Source organism: Trachurus trachurus (genome assembly GCF_905171665.1).
Source record: "Trachurus trachurus genome assembly, chromosome: 16".
Classification (NCBI taxonomy): Eukaryota; Metazoa; Chordata; class Actinopteri; order Carangiformes; family Carangidae; genus Trachurus; species Trachurus trachurus.
The window spans coordinates 11,208,139-11,234,209 of record NC_139902.1 but is presented as its reverse complement, the minus strand read 5'-3'; the positions used below and the strand labels follow the sequence as shown (position 1 = coordinate 11,234,209).

Sequence of the window (26,071 nt, the reverse complement as noted above, 5' to 3'; positions counted from 1 at the left end):
CGGAATTACATTAATGTATCACAATATCGTCCTTGCTTGCTGCTATTATTGTGAGTGCCCAAATAATAAAGTTGTGTGAAACGAGTCAACGCATTCCTCTAGAAATTGTGTAAAAAAAAAAGTGTTACCCATTAATCTGTGAAGCGTGGGTAAAACCTACTTTCTCTATGCCAAGTTGTACAACCAAGGCATCAGGACGGGTGCTTATCGATTTCTCGGCTGTCCTGATTGGCCGCTGCTCCGCGACGCGGCCTCTCATTGGCTGACATTTTCGACGTGGGCGGGGCCTGGGAGCTCTCGGGCAGGTATGTAGGAGAGACTTGAGAGGCGGTGCGTAAACAGAGTGGGCGAAGATGGCGTCGAGTAAGAAGAGTAGTGGGAACAGTAGACTGGAGAAAGGTGTGAATGGAAGACGCTCGTCCAAACACAAAGAGGGTCCAGTGGGTGAGTTTATCCGTGCTGTGCCGCTCCGGGCTCGTCACAGCCCCCCCCTGTCGCTTTCCCCCCTTTTAATAATCATAACAACCGTCTCCCTGTGTGACGCCCCTGTGCTGCCACCTCTCGCTAGCTCGCGTTAGCAGCTACGTTACGTTAGCTGGCCTCTGTGGGAGCCGAGCAGGATTTAAGCCGCTAGGTCTGTGTCTCGGCTGCACGGCTCGTATGGTTGTTGTCGTGTGACATGAAATAGGAGTAGGTGCTGGGCATATCTGTGCGTTAGTGTGTCCACCAGTGCCCCCCCCCGTCGACCTCCCACCACCCCGGCATAGTGTAGGGTTTAACCGGTCCCAGATTTAGTGTGTGTCCCGTTACTTGTAGCAGCTGTAGCGCCGCTGTAGTAGATAGAAATGTGACCACACTTTGTATTTGGATTCACCTCTCACGCTCTGTGTCCATAGTCTCAGCCGGTGACGCTGACAGGACCCACCTGAACAGGTACACCGACCATAAACAGAGGAGGAAGGGCGGGGGGAGGCAACCAGATTAACCTACAAGGGTGGTGGTGTTGGTTTGGTTTGGGTCGCCCGGGGTGTGCTGTGCTGTGCTGTCGTCATTGAATGAGTGTATTGATGATGATGATGTTGTAACTTAGTCACGGGTGACGCCGCTGCCTACAGTTGTGCCAGTGTGACATGTGAACAGGAGGACACACGGCGACGAACCGGACAGAGTGTGAAAGAAGGTCGCAGACCTGACAGGATGCTGCCCGGAGGCATCTGTGGGTCTGCTGCTGTGTGTGTGACTAAACAAACTCCTCTATTCTGTCAAAGTGGGCCACTGTCACACTGCAACTGGAACAATCCAACCAGTCCCAAAGCACCACTACTTTTCAAAAGGCTTCCTTCGCTTTGTCAGGACTCAATAACAATATGTTCATCCATATGTTGTCTATGCGTTTGCAACACTTATGAAATATGTTTAGATCTCTCTTGAATGAATGGTGTGTTTATAACAGCCTTAGGCCCGTATAATGAGATTACAGAAGTTTTTCCCCTAATCCTACTTGTTATGTGGAACTCGTAACATGATCAGATTTGATAATCAGAGCTCAGGTTTTAATTTTCATCAAAGGTGCTGCATCATAAAACTGAAAGGAAAGGGAAATCATCTGTGTCCATTGAGGAGGGGGTTTGGGGGCTCATTGTTGCTAGTTTCCTGTTGTTCAGTTTGGCCTTGTGGTGCTCTGACTAGGAGAAGGGTCAAATCCCTCCAAACAAGACACTACAGAGCCCCGCTGTTGTCGCTTCCTGTTGCCAGTGCACCGCTCATGGTTTGCTATTTTTAAAGCCTGCTGCCTATAGATAATATGGTATTTGTAGAGGGTTGGATTTCAGGCAAAGTTCACAGGAAACTGATCACATGCTGTATCTTGCGGAAGTAAAACGCATAACGGCCAAATGCTGTAATTTTTGCTTACGTATGACAAATGTTGATACTTTCTCTTTGCGAAGATAGCTGAGGATTATAGCGTTGTGATGGCGTCTTCTTCGTCTTCCAGGAACCGTTGGTGTGTTTTCATATCCTCTGACTTAAATCTACCCTGACTTCACATTTTCCCAGAATGGGTCTGTTCAGGCTTGATAAAGAGAAACACAATAGAGCCATGGCTTAGAAATGGCCAAGACAAGATCAGCACAGTTAATCATACTGGCAGTAAGAAGTAGCTTCAAGTCTTCTCAGCATTATGGTCCACCATTAAAGCTGCTCCTCCTGGGTGTAAAAAAGAAAGAAAAAAGGACGAGCCGACTGACAATTTTCTAGCCTTCAATGTAAACAAGCAGGTTTTTCCAGAAAGAGAAATAACAATGTTTGCATCTCAAGAATGATGAAATGATGTAAATCCGCTCACCTTTCGGCTATTTACTTTGCTACTCAGTGTAAAGTGATGGAAATTACATGGAGGCAAGTCAAATCAAATCAGTTTTTATTTATATAGCTATGAATCACAGCAGGTGTTTTTCATATCGGGCAGTTCTAGACCGGTGTCTTTTTAGCATCAGTGCCCACCACGACCAACTTAGCATTTTGGGACAGTGGCAAAGGTGAAACAAGTTGTAGCCTATGTGTGTCTGTCTGTCTGTAGGGGATGGGGTTCCACAGGTTTCATTATACTACTAATGGGCCTTTTTCACAGCTGACATTTAACTTGTTGTTGCAGGAAAAGAACAGGTGTTACCACTTTAAACATTGATTGAAATTCTGATCAGTGTCCCAGTATAACCTGCAGCAGAGTGACGGTGTGGAAAAGCAGGACTGAAGGGGCCAAATGGAATTCAGTCATCATTAGATTTATTTTTGCTTCTGCCAAGGAGATTATGTTTTCACCTGTGTCTCTTTATTTGACACAAAAAAAGTGCTCAACTAATTTGCACCGAACTTGGTAGACGGATGGGTCATAAGCCGGAAGAAGAACTAATTAATTTTTGGCACAGATCCGGATTAGTAGATCCTCTGAAGTCTGGTGCCTGTTATTTGACACTGGCCTTGGCAGAAACCTGCACTCTTTGAATCCTCGTCTAGTTGACACCTGTGCTTTTCCTGTTGAGAAATGGCAAGATATCTTTTCATGAAATAAGGCGATAGATAAACAAGCAAAAAATAGCAGCAAGTGGGATAACGTTAACCCTCTAAGTCAGTTAATAACAGCTATAACAAAAATAACAGTGTTTGTGTCTCTCTCTTTGTCTCAGTGTTCCCGGATATATTTATCTTCTGTGAGTGGGTGAGGGTTCAGTTATCTGGAGTTATGGGACTATCTGAGACGTCAGCCAAAGTCTAGACTAAGGTCATACTTTCCAGTAGAAAAGATCTCCAAATTACATTTTCACCCTCTGTTTTGGTTATGCACGTGTTATCTGTGTCACGCCTAAATTGGCAAACAAACACTGGTGGTATTTCTCAAGAGTTGGCACATACTGTACAGCACGTTTCTACAGGATCAACAACAGAGTGCAGGACTTGTATCCTAAGCAGCTTTAATGTTTGATGGATTTATGTAATCATAGTGATTAGTGATGTAATGTTTAGTCTAATAATCAAACATTTTGATTGTCTCATTTTAGCAGTTTATCTCGCTTTTCATCTTCTAAAAAAAGAAATTGTTTTTTGGGCTCTGGTAACAAGTGCATTCATTATTGTAAAAATGTGAAAGCCATAACCATGTAATGATACACTCATGTCATAAAAAAAGAAAGAAGCTACAATTGAAATATTGTTGTCATCCCATGAACCCATCCTTGTGTCTGTTGTAATCTGCCAATTAGATCGAAGGTCACAGGGCGTTCCAAGTGGAGCAGCCAATAGCAAAATAGCCCTCTGTCACAGGGAGAAAGTTAACGGGGCTAAGGTTGAAGATAACCTCCCTCTGCTTTTAAAAGAAGCGAAGCAGGGATGAGAGAGACAGGAAGGACAGCATGTCGTTGTTGAGGAGAACAAGTTATGACAGGTTGACATCCAGAGGCTGACGGAGAAAGAGCTTCATTGTAAAGACAAGAGAGCGACAGCGGGAGGCGGAACAAAACCATTCGGAGAACCCTATCTCTGTCCTCGCTGCCACCACTCCTGGTCGTTCTCTCATTCTGTCTCTCTTTTTCTCCATGCTCTCACTGCTTTCGTGGAAGAGAGGAGACAGAGGACAGAGCCTTGAACGCAGAAGCCGGTAAACACTTTTTTTTGTTTCCCCTCCCTCTTCCAGCCTTTCCTGCCAGTCGCTAGTTTACACCATCAACTATGTGCCATCATGCCAAAAGCAGCCTGCAGGTAGCTTTCTGTCATGTGTCTACCGTCGCCAGTGTTGTTTGTCGTACCATGACTTATTAATGCCCAGTCTTCATCCATCTTTAATATGGAGAAAGAAACCAGGCTGTGCTTCATGGTTGCGATGGGTTTACAGTGACCACTTGTTTCAGTAAGACGGGGATGGATGATGCTGAAACAAGTACAATGGAACAAACTGTGTGTTTTTGTTGATTTTTGAAGTCAGAGGGGGAAAAGCGAGAACAACCCATGCAGAAAAAGCCGTGAACTCTCTTTTTAGTTTTGCAAAAAACTGAAGGACCAGTGGTTATTATGATGTTCAAAAGTTTGGGCAGACTACTCAGTCAGGGGTGAATGAGTCCTACAGATGGTAGCTAGCTATATTTCACAGACTTCAGTGTAGTGGCAGCTCTAATGCCTCCCTGTACCTTAATGTGAAAAGGTATCCTTAGCAAAGGTGAAATCCTCGCTGGGGCACAGGATGTTGGAGCTATGAGTGAGCTTTTTGATAAGGGTGCTGCTTCACACAACTGTGCTCACTTTGCATGATATTTGCATATGATATACTCCCTGCAGTTAGAAAGGGGTGTAATGTGCGTCGGGTTCATTGTCATTAAGTACATTTCAGAGCAGCTTATGCTGATCCAGGGGTTCATGAAGTTCACGCCCAGCTTACTCTGTCAACATAAGGCCCATTGGCTTGCCCAGCTGAGAGTTGAACCCCCCGCTCTAATTAAGCAATGTAATTTTAAATTTGGCCGTGGGCCCAATCAGATCCGACTGCTATTGCTGGTCCTGCTGCATGGCATTTGGGTGACTGCTTGACCACAGCACCCACTGTGTCCCCTAAGGCAACACTGCTCTGGTTGTGTTATGCAGACCAATGAATATGTATTTATAGATGTGCTTTGTGCGTGTGTGTGTGGGTCTCGGCGTTTCCAGTTTTATGTTGACGTAATGAGTTGAGTCGTTGGACATTAAGCAACGAGTTCCTGTGTTGTCAGGCTCAGAACGTTCTCTGGCTATTTGCCAGAATCTGAGCAAAGATCCCAGTATTGTGTGTGTGTGTGTGTTTTGGCATTAGCTGTTGCATTGTTTTAAAGTAGACAGTCTTCAATAATCTCTATGATGTATTTGTATGATGCCTGCTCAACATGTCAAGATGAGTGGAGACATTTACTCACTTTGTTGTGGCCCTGATCCTTCATTAACACCCTACATCAACATCAGCTAACGTCCACCAAGACAAACTGTCAGCATTGTTTTCATAAACCTGTACAGCTTGATTCTGTTTGCTGGACTTGCAGAGAGTCAAACTACAGTGATGCCATGTGGAGACGAATCTTGAAGCCTTTTTAGAGACAGAGATAGCTAATTAATTTCAATTCTATTTTTCGTGAAATGTTGAATTGAGTGTTGAAAGTGGACTTTGTTGTAGACACTTGAGGACATTTCACCTCTCACCCAAGAGGCCTCTGACATCCAACAGCCTATCGGGTGAGAAGTCAAGTTGCCTCCAGTTCATTTTCCTCTTGGAAATCCATCCACAAACTGGTTAACTGAGAATCTTCACAGACCCTCTTTCACATGGTTGAATCAATGTGAAATTAAGCCCCAAACTGCTTCATTAAGCTTTACAGGAATGGATAGAACTTGATATTGTAATGGAAAACATATCCCCACTGTAGTGCTGCTCTGTGCAGGCTGCTCAGTGGCTCTACAGATTTGTTTCAGTCTGTCTCCATACCCCAGGGCCAAGGAAAGGAATGCCTCTTAAATTCAACGGGACATTCACCATGGGATAGATGGCAACTTCACACACGCATTCACAAAAGGTTTTCTGTGTGGAGATAATTATAAAAAATTGGCTTGTGACAGAAACAAACATGTGCACTTAAATAGGAGGATATGTGATAGAAAAAAAAATATTTGTGAGTGGCTCATTGATTTCTGTTTTTTTTTTGTTTAAAGAGATTGGCTCTGTAAAGTTTGGGTGTGTGTGGATGAGACATGTTTTCCAGGGCTGAGGGGAAAGAAAACAGCAAGGCAGCATTCCTCCCTGGGTTTGGTTAGAGCAAAGGGAATTTAATTTATATAGCACATTTAGTTACAAGTATGTGAGCTCAACGTGCTTTTACATTGAAAGACAAAATATAAACCTATAGGCATACACACGAGGAAATACACCAGCAAAAATCCAAACCCTTTACAAGATATTAACACAACCATACGTACATGTACAATCAAAAAAACATTTTGGAGAAAATTCCTGTGACACGACTCAATGATCTTTTGTAAGTTCCTAGCGTCCTAGATGGAAAAGGGGAGCATCTTTGTTTGTTAAAAAAAAAGCTCTCCAACAAATGAGCAGTGGAGTGAGAGGGGAAACTCAAGACAGGAAAATGAGAAGATGGGCAACGGCTGAAGAGATTCTTGAAGCTGTGTGTCTGTTTGTGCGTGTGTGTGAATGTGTGTGTATGCTAGAAGACGCCTGGCTGATAAATGTCTCTTCCCAGATGTCGGGGTTGTGATTCCTCCCAGCAAACTGAAATTGCCTCTCCCTATTACTCTTCCTGAATGGCAGGCAATAGCAGAATAATTGTGCGATTAGGGCTCCATTATTTCTTTGACCCTCAAAACAGTATTTCACTTTGGTAGAATCTATTCACTTTTTTTTTAGCATGCATAGGCAACCTCTGCTCCACATCCCAAGATGTTGCTTTAGGGATCTGAAGAAATCGCTGTGCTGTTTGTACTTTTCTTGGCAGTATTGCTTTATTTCTGTCACCTTGGCTGAAGCTATAATAACAAAACCTTCAGGATGAGTGCGAGAGTAATCCGACGGTTGCTGATGTCGCCGCGCTGTTCAAATAGGTAGCAGCAGAATCTTAGAGTAATTTCAAACCAATCATTATCTATTATCTCTCCATTAAGACCAAATGTGCACCATCCATAACAAAGGAATGATTTTCCTTCTCTGTGTCCACTTGGGAGGCTTTGCTGTCTCCGGTCCCCCTTTTTTTTTGTCTCTTCTCCTCTTTCCTCCGTCTCTCACCGTGCCAGTCACCCTATCCAGTAAATACCAGCCAGTCTGCTGAGTTACAGTAGGTGTTGTGGAAACAGAGATCTCGGGTGACTCGGCAGAGAGCGAGGCTCGGTCCCGACAGTGGGAATCCAACAGGGACTCAGCGCTGTGTTATGCTATGCTGGGGCTGAGGTACGAGCGCCGTCGATGATGAATGCATTCAGCTGTGTGTTGTCAGCTGGATACCTCCCTTTGGGACTCTTATGCGAGTGTGTTTATGTGTTTTTTGTCAGTGTATGACTAATCTTCATTTGTTCCCAGCAGCGTGACGTTGGAGAAGGGGCCTCTGCCTCCTCCTCCTCCTGTTCCACGCATGTCTGCCGAGATCTCTGTGGATTCTGGGCTGCTTAGCCCTGGATTTACATCATTTAATTTCAGGGCTTGCTTAACACGTTTCAATCAATGAGCTTTCATACGCCAGACTATGGGGGATTAGTTAATAGGAGTAAGAGAACATTATGTAGGATATATCCAATGTTATCCCACTTGGTACAGTGTCTACATGCTGATTACAGCTATGGGTTTGGTGCTGAATGGGGATCAGGGTGCTACCTCATTATTGCACGACTGGATACTATCTAACAGTTGTGTGCAGTGTGTTTGATTTTACAAATGTACACATTTGGAGTCAGACGGGTGTTGGGATACAGCCTCATGTCAAAGTGTTTCTCTGGAATACAAAATGATAACATTTATTAACTTATTTACATGCACCCTCATACACATGGAACTCATTTCACTTTGCTCTCTCTTCTTCCTCTTCCTTGTTTGGCTGTTTCTCTCCTCTCAGTGATGGACACCAAGGCAGTGTTCGCGGCCCTGTACAGCGTGTGCGAAGAAAATGCCACTTTCTTCTCAGGGGGAGCCAAGGGGTCGCAGGGTGACGCGGCTCGGCGGCTGGTAGATGCCATGAAGCTGATCCAGGAGCACGCTCGCTGTCTGGAGCCTGTTATCTCTGGCTTCGCAGCAGTTTACCATCATTTCGACTTTGACCCGCACATACCCGCCAATGGCTACCGCTCGCTGGTCAAGGTAGGCTGTGGGATGATTGGAGGTTCTGCGTGTGCGTGCGTATGAATCATGATGTGTTCTCGTCTCAACTCGGCGCAGCTCTGACAATAATAAGCTCCCAAACTGCAACACATTCTTATCAATATTCTCTCCACGCTGTGAGAAACTACTCACCAGTACCCCTGCCTTGATATCGCTTTGTTTCAAGGTCGGCCCATTTGTTTTACAGATTGATTTTATGTTGCAAATCAGGTTAGATAAATTCCTCCAGCTGCAGAATATCTACCACTACTGTACCCACTGTACTTTATCTCCCATACTTATTGATGAAACATCATGACCTTCAGTGGCTGCAGCCCACCACAAGTGAATGAGTCTAGCAGCAAATGAACGCTCGTCTGTTTTCTGGCCTCTCGATTTCTACATTTTTAATCCTTCTCATCCCCACAGTGCTACTCGGAGTAATCTGTAACACCCTGGTGAAGCAGTAAGCTTTTCACACGCTCGCTTTCAGGCATGCTATCACACATCGTTCTTTTTTTTTCTCTCCCGTACTTCAAACTCACCACCCCAATCTTAATTACAATATAAGCAGACCCAGAAGACATGCCTCTTTAATGATGGCACAATTAAAGAACATGATCTACTTTGTTGTAATTTCAAATTCTACATATCCAGTTTTATAAAAGAAATAACCACCCGAGGTTCATTATATAATGGCAAAGATACATATCCTTGCTATTTTGTAAAATTTGATTTTAATAATTTGTCATTTAATTTTAGAGACTGTTGCATTGGTAAATGGGCTCAACACAAGGAGATGGTCATGTGTTTCAAATTGTATTTATCAAAAATGGCAAAAAAGAAGAAACAAATCAAAATCTCACATTGCCTCATTCTGCTTTTTTTTTCTAGGTTGTGCGTTGCTGCCTTCTCCACATCATCCACAAGGGTCGCTACATCACCACCAACAGGCGCAGCATCTTTTTCCGAGTGGCGCACAACGCGGGGGAGATGGAGGCGTACTGCAACGCCCTGTGTCAGCTGCGTGCCCTGCTCTACCTGGCTCAGCGCATGCTGCACGACAACAGCCACGGCAACCTTTTTTTCCATGATGAAAGTGGCCTCAGTGAGAGTTTTGTCCGCGAATACTCATCCATGCACAAAGGATGCTTCTACGGCCGTTGCCTGGGCTTTCAGGTGAGCAGTGCCACAATAAGGAAGGGAAAGATAAGCGACACATTAAATGTCAAGTCTTCCCTAATTCGTCAATCAAAAAATATTGATCAAAATGTATACACAAGTGTCACATTGACCAGATGTTAGTGGGGGGAAAAAATCTGTGCTAGGACTAGAGATAGGTACAGAAACCTAATATGAATTTCTATGTAATAAATTAATAAAGACTGTAATATTCACAAAACCCAACATGATTGGTTCTGCTATTGGTACTGAAGAGATAAAGAAAAAAGATTTCCTATTTATTATTGATGCGTAACAGTTATCTTGTGCAGTTTATTCACCATTCTCCGTTTCTGATGAAGACATTTGTCTATGATGCATTTTTGCTCAACCCAAACCAGAGGAGAGCGAGCTCTCTCAGAGTCTGTATGCACAAGGAGCAGAGGCAGCAGTGTTTCATGTAAAAGCCATCAAAAGATGATTTTTCTACAGTGCTACAAAAGACTCCTGCTGCCCAAACCTACAAGTAAAATCAAGTGTGGAAAGGAGGAGGATGTGTGGTGTTTGTAGTTGAGCTTAACAAGAGAGGCTGAACCCCCAGTGGACAGAGGTCAAAATCAACCTACAGGGGGAAAATTACAAAACCTGTCTGATCTGATATACTGATATCCCATCCTCTGTGTTTGACCGTCTCTGGTTGAGTGATTGCAGTTTGATTTGAAGTTTATGTCTTGTCCTTAAAGTGGACCATTGAGAAGTGGATCAGAATTTAAAGTCCTTCTTTGTTTGTGTCCTTCCTTCCTTCCTCCCTCCAGTTCACACCAGCCATCCGGCCTTTCCTCCAGAGCATCGCTATTGGCCTTGTGGCCTTTGGAGAAAACTACAGACGCCATCAGTCAGGAATAGGTCAGCATCATGTTGTCTGCAGCTGCGCTCTCTCATCATCCAGCCACTTCGTTGTCATTCATAGATCGTACCCATCCATCCTCATGCCTCTTCTACATTGCTCCTTGGCCCCCTGACTGTGTACCTTTGATGTTGTGTGTTTAGATTGTAGATGCTCTTTCATCCTTTTGGAATCTCGAGGGCTAGCTGGTGTGCTTCTTCTGTATTTCAGAAATGCTTTGAACATGCACACAGTTGCATACAGAGATAGAAGAACATTTGCCATCACATACACATTTGCACCGTGCACACAAACACAGACGCGTAAATATTTAACATTCAAGAAGGAATCGTTTGACTCTCATGATGTTTTGTGCTCTCTGCTGCGCCACAGTGGAGGCAGGAGGTATTGCACCGTACGGTGAGTGTACTGGACCCCACCCACCCTTCTTTATCATAGTCCTTTGTAGTGATCTGAGAATCTATGACTACGAAGAAGACACTTCCTGTTATCCCCAATGGTTTTGCACACAGCACTGTTAGCTGCTTTACTGTCCTCTATCTGCATTGTAGTTAACACTCACTGTAGTGTGAGGTACCTACACATTCAGATGCCACCCTTGTCTGTACTATCCATCCCTGGCAGCCAAAGCCGAGTAGCATAATATTGAAATATCATGAAATGCTTCTGGTTCAACATGGAACTAGCACAGTAGAGCTGAAACTTCCCTGTGGCAAAAGATGATAGTGCTGTGAGGACATAAAAGCCAATCCACCCTGTTGAGTTTGACTACTGTTCTCAATTGTAGCAGCATCTCTGAGATTCCCTGTGTTTTTGACACTATTAAACATCTCTCTCTGTCTTTCCTTCTATCCTGTCACTTTCCATTTTTTGCTGTCTCAATGAGTTTTTTTGTTTGTTTTCTAATGATGTTTTATGTACAAGGGTCTACTCACTCCGACGCTAATGTTGCCTCATTCCTGCCTGCCTTCCCACTGCTTCTGTCTTTGACATCTTTGTTCTCATACCAATTATTCTGAGCTTCTGTCTTTGTCTTTGCGAATATTTCCCTACCTCCTCAACCACCTGCTGCTCCCAGTCCTCGTCTCGCCTTCATCTGTCTCTAGTGTCTCCTGTGCATTGTATATATACCCCCCTTCATTTTGTCCTCCTTCCTCCTTTTTCGCAGGTGTCGCAGCCAGCTCTTTCTTTACCTCAGGGAAGTACGCCATCGACCCAGAGTTGAGAGGGACAGAGTTTGAACGCATCACCCAGAACCTGGACGTTCATTTCTGGAAGACTTTCTGGAACATTACTGAGACCGAGGTCCTGTCGGTGAGTAGACTGTCAGTGCTTCTCTTGTGCACATGCAAACGAACAGGCTCTACACATCTGTAATCTACTCATGTGGTCATTGTTAACCCATGTGCACAGATAAAAGCCTGGTCCTGCTTTTAATTTTAAAACTGTATCAGGGATGTTTTACTTTCCTCTGGTAAAAGTACCTTTCTATCATTATGCATTTTGGCCTACAGGCTATTAGTAATAATAGAGTGAAATTCAATTTATTCAGTGGTGTTCATGATTTATTCATCCGGTTTCTCTTTCTCTCGAGTGACCTGACGTGCTCTGTAACTTGCACTCTCTCTGCCTCTCTCTATATCTCTCCATCTCTCTCTTTCTATCTCTCTCTCCATCGCCTTTATCCCACCAGAGTCTCGCCAGTATGACATCTACTCAGGTTAAGGTGAACCGGGCTCTTTCTGTGCCCCCCGTGCCCTTTGACCTTCCCCTGGCGGCCAACCACAGAGCATCCGTAACCATAGCTCCACCGTCAGCCCACATTGGCACTGCTCCGGTTCAGATGAGGCTCATCTCCTATGACTTACGTGAAGGACAGGTACCTTTTTAGTTTCCATTACAGTGTTGCACTTACTAAAAAAAATATAATAAAAAAATACTTCATATTCTAAAAAGAAGCCCAGCTCTCACCGCACACTATATCCTTGTAGCCTGTCTAAGAATTAAGTGTGTTGTGTGACCTAGTTTGTGGCAATTTACCTCCACTGGGTCTTTTAAACCACCTTGTATGTACCAGTTGTACAAATTCTTAAAATAATCAAACGGTTTCTCTGAGCTGCTCACGTAAACGACAGCTTCAAAGCATCCTGGTGGATTTAATACCCTTCATTATCTCTCTATTTCTCTGTCACAGGTATCACTCTGACTTTTTTCTGCTCTGCCTCCCACTATAATTCTCCCTGGAGACTCCCTCGCTCCGTCTAAGCTCGTTCTCCTCCTTCCTTTGTACGCTGGCACTTAACCAGACATGTTATCAGCAAACACTTTCAGCCATTGATCACGCTCCAGCCAAACAACAGTGTCCTTTTAATGTCGCAAAAAAAAAAAATACAAGCCTGTATCAGCAGAAACCCTCCCCCTCAGCCACAGCTTCCCTCCCGCCTTGTTCCTGTTAATGAATGGGAATTAGTGTGCGTTCATGCAGGCTCAGGAAGGGCTGGCAGCAAGCTGGTGCAGAACAGCTAGTTAATCCCTCTCTCAAAGGAGCCCTGTTGCAAACACTAGCAATAAAATATATTAACAATGAAGAAGGGCTTTGTTTGTTGTATACACAGTCTGCAAACATTTCCTCAGACAGTCAAACTCCACGATCTGCCATCATGTGATGTTTTTGAAATGTTAGACCTTTACAATAGATCTCGATTGTTCATCTGTTAGTTCTGCTGCTGAAAATATAAATCGCTTCCCGTCTCGCTCTTTTCAGGACAGCGAAACTCTGCTGTCGCTCTCCCGCTCTGAGGGGGGCGCCATCTCTCTGTCGCTGGGGTTGAAGACCAAGCGCCTCCCGTCTTCTCCCTGCTTGGTGGTCCACTTCCATGGCGGGGGCTTCGTGGCCCAGACCTCCAAGTCCCATGAGGTGAGATGGTACTCTCCAACTGGATCTCATTCACTTCCATTAAGAGTTTTCATTCTCTCACTGGAGACGCAGCTTAATTGGTTTAATTTTGCAAGAAAAACTAACTCTGAAAGACCATTCACATTTTAACATCATGTAAATCTTACTTTAATCCGTGTATTATCCCATTTCTGGTATTTATAATGGAACAGTTGGTTAAAATGCAGGACACAGTAGCGTATATGTCACACAAGGAACCTCATATCCAAATACCGACAACACTGCACCTCGGCCATTTGACACCTGGATCAGATGTTGTTTTTCCAGGATTTGAGCTGGTTTGTCGACAGCAGTCACCGAGCTAAGTTCACCACCCCCATCCCTTCAATACTTCAACTTCTGGCTGTGTTATCTCAGACTAATTGTAATTGAACCCAGCTAATTAAAGTGATAAGGAGAAAGACACTAGTTGACAGCAGAGGGGCAGAGGGGTTACCAGCCTGAGTCTCTTCCTCTGTCGATAGTGTGGTATGTAATGAACCGTTAAGCTAATTATTTTGTAATTAATCCCGAAAACTTAGTAGAGACACTTTGCTCTCCTTCCATGCTTTCTGTATCAATAAGGTGCACAAAATCTGGCACTTCTCTTTCACGTTAACCTGTGCTTCCTGTCATTAGTTTCATTCCCACGCCTTCTTTTTTTCTTTTTCTTTTAAAGTCTCACATTTAATGTCAAGATCACTGTTATAAAAATAGGGCCACAAGCACAAACACAAAAGCTTTGGTTGTGTTTGAACTATCTGTCATAAACCTATAAAGACAATCTTGTTCTGTTAACAAGTTGTACATGAAGTGTATTGGAGACAGTGTGAGACGCGCCAGCCTTAGGAAGTGATCAACCCGCTTGCTTCATTTAAAAGATTATTCTAACATGGTTTGTGGCACTATTTATCCTGGATTGTCCAAGCTGACGCGGTCATCTGTGGCTGCGTTCGATCTCTATGTGGTACCGGGCTACTTATAGCTGCTGCAAGACAGGCCTCTGTGAAATCACCAAGGACATGGGCAGCCTTGATCTGCAGCTGCGTAGCAACCGGAGGATGAGATGGAACAATCAGAGAAGGGGGTGAGCAGGGCTGTCATGTTGAATTAACAGAGAATTGTACAACCCCACAGAGAAAGATTACCCCGGGGACTAATGCAAGACTTGACAGACTATCCTTCTCTCTTCTTCTGAGCTCTTCTTTTTTTGTTACATCCTCTCTCTCTCAGTCCTTCTGATATCTCACAAAATCCTTTTTGTTCACCTGGTGTCGTTTTCCACGTCCCCTTCCTGTCTTATTTGGTGAACGCGTACCCGCCTGCTTATTTTACCAGGCTTAATCCTTTAGGCAAAGCCAAAAAACGAGAGGGCAGATAAATGGAAAGTCCCTGTGAGGGCGGAGGCCAGAGTTGTCCTCTGTTCTCCCTGTATCTCCTCTACTCTGTGATCCTATCTTCCCTGTCTTCTGGGTGAGATAGCGAGTCCAGCCTCAGCAGCAGGAACCTGCGGTGCTCTCGCTGCCCAGTGATGCTGAGATGGCAGAAATTTGCTGTCACTGGCATCCACGCATGTACTAACTTGGGCACAGACCACACACACTGAGTGTTTGCAGAGTGGAGGTATAAGCTTGCAGATTAACAGCTCTGCCTGTCTGAGGAGGAGTGGGACTGCAGCTCCCATTAATACCTGCTTAGAGAACAGATCTGGGACCCTCTGAAGTGTGTGTGTGTGTGTGTCTGGTTTTCTTTGTAAACAGGATGTATGCGTGTATGTGTGCATAAGAAGAGTTTCCTGAGTCATATAAAATTAACCAGCCTTGGTGCCAGCCCAACAAAACACACACACACACACACACACACACACACACACACACACACACACACACACACACACACACACACACACACACACACACACACACACACACACACACACACACACACACACACACACACACACACACACACACACACACACACACCCTCTCTGCCCGGTGGCCATTTGTTGTGAATATTTGGCTCCCTTTATGTAGGCAGATGATGAACTGTCTGACTGACAGACCTGCCCATCGGCTCAGACACATGTTGACACTCATTGGAGACTGGCAACAATGGCCGTTGTTTACACTCAGTTGCACACACACACACACACACACACACACACACACACACACACACACACACACACACACACACACACACACACACACACACACACACACACACACACACACACACACACACGCGTTTGCAGAACCGTGGCTGAATCTCACAGAGCCACACTGCCTGACCGGAACTGTGCGTACACTCGGTTGTCACCAGTCTCAAGATTTATTGTGACAGGTAGGGCTTTAAGACAGCACAGCTGACTGCTGAAGCTGCTGGTTTGTTTTTTTTTGGTTTTGTTTTCATTCTGGATCACTGGTCGGTGAGGCGACGTACAAACATACACACACTGTGCTTTTCCTGGCACGGTGAACAGAGAGCTGTCGCTTTCATCGCCAGCCCCGTCATAGCCAGTCACAAAGGTGTGGGGAGAAGATAAAGACAGGGCAGGAGAAGAGAAGAGGAAAGACTTGCGGAAGAAACATTTTTGTCAAGACAAGATTTGATGCTTTTCTCATATTTCAAGGTCACTCGCATTTCAGTTGTGAAGTAAAGTGCTTTCCTTAGGCTGACACGAGAATAGTAAACACTTAACCTGACTGCAGCAACAAGAGGAAGAGAAACACTCAGTATTCTGACAGTGAGTTTGTTTTTGTTGACTACCCCTGTAAATCCTCGCCACCCCCTCGTCTTTGTGTTTCTCCTTTGTACTCTGCTAACTAGGACGTGTGGACACCGTTGTTATTGCCATAGGAGGAAAAAGGAAATGGAGGTGACTGTGAGCTCAGCCCTCATTCTCCCTTTGTCTAGACACTAAGCCAGAGAGCAGACGGATGACATCAGAGGGATGCATAATTTTCAAAAGTTTTTATCCTTGCTTGTTAATGTTCACCCCCACATATCTCTCCCACGACAGTTCCGTGTCTCGCTGCCTGCCTGACTCAATGTTTTATTGAGCACTTTTGTTTCTGATAAATTTAACAACATATATATATCCACTGTGAAATTGAGTGTTTTTCATTCGTAAATTCACCTCTCCATATCTGTGTGTCTTGTGTCTTTTGCAGCCCTATCTGAAGAGCTGGTCCCAGGACCTCGGTGTCCCCATCTTGTCAGTGGACTACTCTCTGGCCCCTGAAGCCCCCTTCCCAAGGGCCCTGGAGGAGTGTTTCTACGCCTACTGCTGGGCCCTGAGGAACCACCACCTACTAGGTACCAAGACATCTCACAGTATTGTGTCTGTGCTGGGTTTTATCTCCCCTCCACACATAGTTTTTATAATCACAGGGTAGATACTATATGCATTAGTATACATCTTGGGTAGGTAAAAGAAGAGGAAGTTGTTTGGCAGATTTGATGAACAGGCAAGACGAGGTGGGAAAATTCACCTATTTTGTTGTGAAGGTGTCCTGTGGACTGTTTCTGTAAATCCTCCACTTTGGCACTTATGTTTATCCACCCTCTGTTCCTCCCATTCATCACTTTGAAAGTAATCATGCTCCAGCACAATGTCTTGCACTTTACCTGTCGTTCGGCACTCTCACACAAATTGCTGTGGCGCTCAATATTCAGGCAGAAAACAATAGACATCTGGTCGGCTTGGGGTTCATCCGACTGCTGAAGCACGCTGTGTCAAATTAACTGTGATTATGGTGTAATAGTTTAGTGTTGTTGTACAAGACTACAATATCTGGCCTACAAGGCAGTGAGAGAGTGAGACGATGCCCCCTCCCAGCAAGCACCAGTGTTTGAGTAGGGAAAAACAGATATGGCTACATACTCTGTGGCACAGATTTCTTTTCTTGTCTCCTTTATTTTGATTTCAATTTTCCCTCACTATCCTTTTTGTCATAATTTTTTCTGCCGTTCCATTTTATCTCCTAAGGGTGGACCGGAGAGAACGTGTGTCTGGTCGGAGACAGCGCGGGTGGCAATTTGTGTCTGACGACATCGATGCGCGCTGCCGCCTTTGGGGTGCGAATGCCAGATGGCATTGTGGCAGCTTACCCGGCTACCCTGCTGACTGCCTATGCATCGCCCTCCCGTCTGTTAACACTTATGGATCCCCTGCTTCCACTCAGTGTGCTCTCCAGGTGTCTCAGCGCCTACGCAGGTAGGCGTGTGTGTGTTTGTGTTTGTGTTTATGAAAGAAATCAAGTCATGATTCATTTTATCTGATAAAGCTGAGAATTAAGCTTAGACTGATTTTACTTTGAGCACCTCACCAGATCTCTGATATCTGCTCCACATCGTGCATGAGCTTAACATGTCGGTCTTAGGTCTGTTAATAACAGGTACAGTCTAGTTCTGTAGCATAAATGGTCGTCTTAAAATTGAGCCAACAACTAAAATACAAAGTGTTGAATTTATGATGTTGTGAAAAGCAAGAATCAATAAACAACATTTTAATAATCTGGGTGTGATAAAGGACTAAAACAATTAAATTTACTGGGAAATGTTAAAAAGAGTTTTTGTTGACTAATCAATTCTGCACCGCCAATTTGTTTTGTGTTCTTTTCTTTTATGATAGTCATAACTGGGTGAATTCATCATGACACAGTTTTGCTGTCTTGGATCTCACTGTTGCACTCATTATGCAATTTGTGTAGTATAAAAGATCTTTCTAATTACAAATTTTTATGTATGACCAAACAAGCTTTCAAAGCAATAATCTACTGCATAAAAATACTCCTGAGGAAAATAAAGTTGTGTCTGGAAAACTTTTCCTCACAATAACAACTCTGTTGTTTTGTTTTTCATGCTGGTGCTGTAATGCATTTAAAATACAGGGTAAACTCAAGTCACTTGGATAATTCTGTCTCAGAGGGAGAACTGGAGCACTGCAGCAATGTGCCAACATTCGTCTTAACTAATAAATTCTGACACTGAGACATTTCCTATCTGATGTCTTCTTTCAAAAACCGAACTAAAACGCTGATCATTTTCTGTTTACTCCTGCCGTCATCACTATGTATTGCTATCTGCAATACAAATTACTGGGTGTCAGGGTTGAACCCACTTTGTCCGTTGTTTCCCTGCTCTACTATTATACCTGTCTTTTCATTGCTTTCCCATCTTCTCTATTCATTCATGCTTATTCAAGTACGACAAAACCCCCCCAAAAAAAGTTTTCTCCTAATACTCTCTTTATGTCTCTTTCTCTAGGCAATGAGCCGCAGACAGAGAAGCAGGTAGAGAAAGTGAGCACGCTGAGCCTGGTGAGGAGAGACACGGCACTGATGCTGCGAGATTTCCGACAGGGAGCATCCAACTGGATCCACTCTCTGCTGGATCCCAACAGAGCCTCGGCTTCCCCCAGCACAGCTGCAGAGGCGCCACCAGGAGCCACTGGTATACCACCTTCTGTGATTTTGTGTGTATGGGTGTGTTTGTTCGTGCGTGTGCAGTCAGGTGGGAACATAGGCGAGACGTGGGTGGAAATAAATGTGTTTTGCCCTATGCATTCAAAGTTTCCTAGCTATCTGCTGAAAGTACAGAGCAGGTCTCGTTGCGGAGGAGTGTTTACCGCCCACGTTTTCAGTGTGTTCATTGAGCCAATTTAGGCGATAAGAACACAACAACATCGACTGCCCCAAAGTTCATTTGCTGCCCATATGGAGGAGGTCATTGACTCTGGACCCTTTATTCAGCATTCAGCTAACCAATTATCACTTCATCCCACCCAGTTGCATAACACTCCTGTTGTCCCATTCATATCAATTCACCTCTTTGGAGCAGCAGGGCTCTGACAGTAATTGTTAATTGTAGCCACCGTAAATCTGGTGGCAAAACGTAATTTCCCTGGTGTCCCCTTAGCTAGGTGACACCCCCACAGCTGCAAGCACAAACTAATGAGAATGTCATTGGTGGGTGTGCATTATTAAAAGGCCATCATGGTGCGGAGATGGTTCATTATTAAAAAGATGGGAGCTCGGTAGCGCTTTGTGGGGAGACCAGCCATGACAACTCTTACAGCTGTGTTTTGACGGCTCGGGGCGGGCGGATGATATCACCATGACAGCACTATTTGAATTTTCTCCACCCACTTCTCCGCTCTTCTTCTTGATATATCCCAATTTGCATTTTAGGCTTTTAACTGTTGGCTCTAAACCAGAGGACATACAGTACGATAAGTGGAAACAGTAGAAAAAGTGATTTTGTACAACCGTTTTTTTTTCTTCTTTTTTTTCCACTGTAACCTCCATCCACTGTTGGCCTAAAGTGAATTAGACTGACCTCTCAATCCTTTGTACACATTTAAATTTACATGGTTAATAATCTTTCTTTTCTCTTCCATTGCGTTTCTCTTGGATGGTCTTATGACATTTTGCAAGTAACACTCTCTCTCTCTCTCTTTTAGATGCAGTGAGAAAGAGCGTTTCAGAGGCGTCCATCTCCTCTCCCCACGCTGACCCCCCTGTACCAGTAGAGCCCGCGGAGTTCCCCTCCAGGAAATTATCTGTTAAGAGCCAGACTTGCCAGGACTTGGGATCCCAGAACAGCTCCACTTCGCACAGTGCACCGCTGCTCCCTGCACGCGCTGTATGTCACGCTTGAACATGTTTACACTGTGATTAAAATGCTCTCAGTTGATGATGCTCTTATCTAGAAGTTAACGGTATCAAGCAGCTTAATGACCTGAACACTAGCTTGTTAGTCAGAATTTAACCTGTAATGAAATTGAGGATCTGTTATGATGTTTTTTTTTTATTGCATCATTTGCAGAGAAGAAAACTCACAGCAGCCCACTATCTATAATCAGATTATATCAGCTTTCATACATCTTGCCTTAAATGGATTTAGCAACATTTTGTTAACATAGAGATATTTTGGCCCCGTATCATACAATGCTGTCTACCCTGCAGTGATGTGTATGTTTTACTTGGATGAACTCAGCTCAGATTATTTCACCTATCCCTCATAAACAGATTTGGCTTTAAAATGCTGACGGAATATCAAAACTTTTTGATTTTTTGCGGGCACTGGAAAGGTATTGCAGATTATCCTCAAATGCATTTTCATACAGGCAGACTAGATTAGTGGCTGGCTCGGGGAAAAATAGCAAGCAGAGTTGACGTAAGATTTTAAATATGCTTTTCCTCCTTGAAATGGGGATTGTTCAGCCAAGACTCCCAGGCACTGAGCCAAGGTTTTTAGAAGATTTTCACAAGGACAAAGTGTTGCATGTGTCTATGTATAACCAAGTTTTCCTGTCAATTCTCTTATTCTCTTATTTTTTTTATTTTTATTTTCTTGGCATTGCATTCTCCCTCGCCCACTCAGTGGCGTCCAGAGTAATTTATTTTCCCTTCTTTCATTTAGCCAGAAGACGTGAATTTCTTCCTGTCCAAGGATGCGGATGCTTCCATGTCCAGTGACCTGTATTCAGTGGCCATACCTCCCCCTGCTGGAGAGGAGGGATCAGAGCTGGAGCACCCCAGGGAGTTTCCTGTGGGGTTTGAGCCACTGCGCTCGGAGCAGCTGGCTGAGATGAGGGTGGACACCTCTCCGGTGGTCAAGGATCCCTTCTGCTCACCTCTGCTGGCCCCTGATAGCATGCTGAGAGGCATGCCACCTGTACACATAGTGGTAAGAAGAAACACCAGTTGGAATGATTGACTGGACGATGTAGGGAAGCAGGGCGTTCATCATACAGTTAAATACGGTGACCCGTTGGTCGAAGGTTGATCAGTCCCATATTTGCCCACAGACAATGAGAAGGCTGATTGTTCGTGTGCCACTTAAACAGATCTAAACTTGCAGGATATGGATTGCTTAAGCTCGTAGGAGCAGAGCAGGATTAGGTATGTTTATTTATCATGGGGAAGGGAAGAGGAGATGGGATTAGAGAGGGAGAAGGAGACAACCTCAGGATGTTCTGAGATAGAGTACCCAGGACTACGCACTGTTACACCTCGTTGTCTCAGGGAGATGGTGTCATGGGAGAGATGGTTGAGGTTTAGGACTGCTCTCCCGTGTGACAGGAGTGTTCATATGAAAATGAGGTGCTGATTTTAAAGAGGCTAAGAATGAGTCAGCAAGAATGTAAAGAAGGCACGGACAAAAGAGAGTGGGACGCTTGGCTTCCCTCTCCTCATCCCTTAATTAAGATTCTTGACATGTCTGAAGGGAATCCTAATTTGCTTTTCACCATTCTCACCCCTTCTGCACCTCTCGCTTCTTCTCTCTCTCTCTCTCCCCCCTCTCAGGCTTGCGCATTAGACCCCATGCTAGATGACTCTGTGATGTTTGCCAAGCGTCTGAGGAACATAGACCAGCCCGTCACTCTGTGTGTGGTGGACGACCTCCCCCACGGCTTCCTCAGCCTATCGCAGCTCTCTCGGGAGACGAGGGAGGCCGCCAATGTTTGCGTGGAGCGAATCCGCGCCGTCTTCACCCAGAAGGACACGCCCCCGGAGCCCCGCAAACACCGAAAGCTGGAACGGACCGATAGGGGAGTGTCGGCTTCTTCTGGGGAAGCCGCTTCTCTCTTCGCTGGCCCCATTGAGGGAGAGGAGCTAGCTGTTGGGAGAGGGGCTAAAATTGCTGATGGGGAGGGCTTAGTTGCTGTAGCAGCCCAGAATAACACTGACGCTGGTGGAATAGGGGCTTAAACAAGGTTAGATAAAAAAAGAAGGACTGCCGTTCACCCGAGGAGTGAGGGAAGAAAGGGTAAATGAAAGTCAGACAAATTTAGGCATTACAGTGCCTAAAAGAGGGGCAAGAAAACGCTTCCTGAAAAACAGATATGTGGATGGGGGGGGTAGTTGAGGAGAAAGCCCAGGTTTCAGAGACAAATGTGACTTCCTCTGCTTCATAATTCTCACCACTTGTCTGTGTACCATCCTGCGCCGACAAAACGAACACACCCACTGAACACAGTCATGTTTGAGAATAAAATGATAATTTAGCATTCCTCAGATCAAAGACCAGCAGCCACCCACACATGCAGCGCACACACTTGACTGAGTTGCGGTCTGACGGCGCAGAGTCGGGACGTAAAGCAGCGCAGGAGCTTCTCCAGACGAAGCCTGAATGGGTGATTCATCGAAGCCCAGGCAGTCGTTTAAGGCTCTAATCAGATGGTGGTAGGCACACTATGCGCTTCTGTGTAGAGTCATCCCCGTCAAAATGGCCACTTGTCCTTTAGGGAGCCACTCTAAATCATACATAATAACTCTGCATTGTGTTCTCCATTACGGCAGTTTGGCAGTCAATACAGCTCACTTTGTGGATACTAACTCTGTTGACTCGCTCCCAAATACAATTACGAAGCTAAAACACAACAGACTGAAAGACTCAAAGCTGGATTAATTGGTTTACTTGTTTCTTCAAATTCTGTTGCAGTTTTCAATCATATCGACCCTATGCATTAGTATTACTTTTGTTATTTATATCTTTTTTTCCTATTGCTGTAGTATAATCCATGAATCGTGACATGTTATTGATTTATGCACTACATTGTTTGTGTAATGTGATCTTATGCTGTTTATGCCACATTTTTGAATGTGCTCAATATTTACTTTGCCTCTTCTTTAGCCACAGCTGCTCCGACATCCCTAAACTCGTATCCTCATATCCTATCTTGAGCAATGCATACTGATAGGATAGAGAAAAGGTGGAATATCACACAGGGACACAGTGCCCTACCTAGGTGCCTAGGTTTTTGTAGTGCTGATATTACTAATGCAAAGCTTGCATTGTGTTGATTGTTATAGTGAAATTGGTGGAGATGCACTGATATACAATATTTTCTGAAGACAAGCACATGCTTGAAAATTTGGTTCCCATCTTTTCAAGTCTTTTAAAGAGCCTCTTCAACAATCGGCGCTCTGAGATGACTGTAAGAGGCTAAATGTTTTTATTTTTCATTATTTCAAGACTGGAAATAGCTGCTTGACCGTCGGCCTCTGCAGAGCTGCATGAGAAGTAAGGGTGGAGGTGACAAAAACAAACACAAAAAAAGCACTCGGCCCTCAGTTATTATACACATTTTAAGAAGAGAGAGAAGAATTTGCTCTCAGGTTGTTCCCATTCCTCAGCGAGGCTAGACGTTACTGCTCACAACTTCTCTGCATGTGTTAAACCACCACTTCTCTCCGGCCAGAAGATTTCATGCTTGATAACTTGTTTCTGCAAATCGGAGGCTTTTAGGCAAAACTTGTGGACACTGACCCACAAACTAGACTGTAGAAGAATGCAGTGTAAAAGCCACTGAACTCAACCAAAGTCTGCGGGCTGTCCAGATTTTTTTTTGCCCCTCTCTCCATCATCACATTTGGGGTCGACTTTGTTTAAGCTTACCTGAGAACACTCCTCTGAGCATGATGCCACCAAAGCACTTTGAAGTGCACAACAATGTCCTTCTGAGGGTCAGCTCCTCTATCAGGTCCAACTAAATATAGATGCCAACAATGCTGGCACTGTCCTGCCCTTGCCTGGTAACAGGACTGGGGTTGCCAGGTCTGTAGAGAGGGATGCTGTGTGATGAATAGGATTTAGCTGAAGCTCCGAGTGCAAAATCCTCCCCCCTGTAGAAGAGTAGGATTTTCAGCAGCAAAGTCATGCTACAGGATTAGACCACGCTCAGTTCTGTCAGCTCGGAGTACTTACCGCAATATTTTTAGTCAGATTGATGGAGAGAACCCGGGTCGTGAGGAGGAAGAAAGTAATACACTCATTCTCTCAGAGATGCTGGGCTGAAGTTTCTACTGGCTTTACTAGCCACTACTTGTGCTCACTCCGCACTTTCGCAGCAGTTGGTTTGTCAATCCGTGTTAAAGTGTATTTAAAGCTTGAGCGTGTATACATGTCACTTTTTTTTTGTCTCCCTTCGTTGCCTGGTGCCTGTATATGTGTCGCTCAACTGGAGTCTGCATGTGCACATTCACGTGATCGCAGCGGTTTCCGATGTGTGAGAAACACGAGCTCTCACACACAGGGGTGGGCTCGTCCTCTTTGTTTGTGCCGTGCGTTCTCATAAAGACGGTAATGACACTTCACAGTCAAGAGGCTCTTCAGAGAATTAATCATCTGTTGTTGGGAGCAGCCGTAGTGAAGAAGTCAAACCTCCCTGGCACAACAGTTTTCTTTTGTGATGCACATTGACTCGACTGAAAACTCCAGAGACCATGAAACCCAGCAGGGGTTGATTGGTCGTTAGTCATTAGCACTTTGTTTTTAGAATGATAACTTTTTTTTTGAAGAAAAAAAAAACAAATAACTTGCATCTTTGATTCACTTGCTGTGTTTCAACCTTCATATGCCTCTTACGCTTGGTGGACCACTGATGCATCAGGCTAAACTGAGTGCAGGTGATGGACCAGAGAGCCCATCTGCTGTTTTGGACGGATGAGTTTGCAGAGAACGAGTCTAAGCTCTCCCATTCCTGGCATTACCGCGGCTCCGCTGGTGCTTACGTGCCGCCTACAACTACAAGCTGAAATCTTTGATCCAGCATTGTTTCAATTAGTGTTGCTGCTTCACAGTGTCTATGTGTGAATAATCCAGGCGGTATCTTCATAATCCCAAATCGTCCCTGTTGAGAACAAACTAGTTTTAGTGGTTCAGTGTAATACTGCCTTTTTTGGGGGGTTGTTCAGTTATCAGGTTGTACATCATACCTCTGCACTTCACAAGCTCCTCTCGCTAGAGATTTTCTTCGCCCCGAGCTGAAATCAGCTAAGTGCAATGCAAAAATGCAATGCTGCTGCAAACATGAGCTAGTTGGTTCAAGTATTAGGTCAACATTTACACAAACGCTATGCAGTAACACACACACACACATACACACACACACACACACAGCATCACAGCATTTTCCTTGTCACAGACTCTGTTTAATGTGGTAATGCTGTTTCTTCTTGTGCAATGTCTTTGAGTCACCTCAAGGTTGGACTCCATAGTTAGCGTACCAGCTTTAATATTGCAAAACTTGTCAAAGTAGATCTCACAGGATGAAACTTAATTTTAACAAATGCTTCAGTGTGTTGGACTGACCTCAAGCACCTCTCTGAAGTGACTCCTAATGAGAAAATCCCATTTAATCAATCAGTTTGAGGTTTTTATGTTTCCTGTTCTTTAATGTACGGTTAGTATTTAAGCAGAACCAAAGACTGCTTGTGACAGATGCACTGTCCTCGCCGTTTAGTGTTTGCCGGTGTAACTGAAAAAAATGCAGGTGCTAGTCGTTGTCATAGCCTGTCTGCACTGCACATGCAAGACGCTCCGCACTGTAAAACGCAGCTCTGATGTAGAATGACTAGCCTTGAAACAGAAAAACAAGCCATAGACTGGAAACAAAGTTGTTTTATGTTTACCTGTGTTTTTTTGTTTTTGTTTTTACTTTTTTCATTTTCTTTTATTGAAAACACCACAAGTGCAAACCTGTGAATCAAAAAAAAAAAGAATGTATATTAAACATTATGATTCATGTAGATATTTTTACTTTCAGATTTGCTAATCAGATTGATTGCAGATTGATTTTTGACTGCATTTTCTTTGCAGGTTTCATACTAGAGTGTCTGTGTCTGATATGCCATGAGCAGGCCGGTTTCTTCTTTGGTTGATTTTTATCTAAATAAATATA

The 26,071-nt window shown here is 44.3% G+C and overlaps 1 protein-coding gene across 3 annotated transcripts; it reads left to right on the top strand.

Annotated features, from left to right (window-relative positions):
* Positions 1 to 339: 339 nt before the first annotated feature.
* Positions 340 to 26,071, top strand: lipeb (lipase, hormone-sensitive b). Of its 3 annotated transcripts, XM_083990584.1 has the most exons (14): positions 350 to 444; positions 897 to 933; positions 8,130 to 8,371; positions 9,266 to 9,550; positions 10,348 to 10,438; positions 11,608 to 11,753; positions 12,133 to 12,318; positions 13,204 to 13,356; positions 16,551 to 16,695; positions 17,369 to 17,596; positions 18,649 to 18,834; positions 19,844 to 20,025; positions 20,806 to 21,072; positions 21,693 to 26,071. In XM_083990584.1, the coding sequence occupies exons 3-14, from the start codon at positions 8,132 to 8,134 to the stop codon at positions 22,095 to 22,097; spliced, it is 2,514 nt and encodes an 837-aa protein (XP_083846710.1). In that variant the 5' UTR covers positions 350 to 444; positions 897 to 933; positions 8,130 to 8,131; the 3' UTR covers positions 22,098 to 26,071. The 3 variants fall into 3 exon arrangements, with proteins under 3 accessions (XP_083846708.1, XP_083846710.1, XP_083846709.1); XM_083990582.1 differs by lacking the exon at positions 897 to 933 and having other exon boundaries at positions 340 to 444; XM_083990583.1 differs by lacking the exons at positions 350 to 444; positions 897 to 933 and adding an exon at positions 3,851 to 4,156.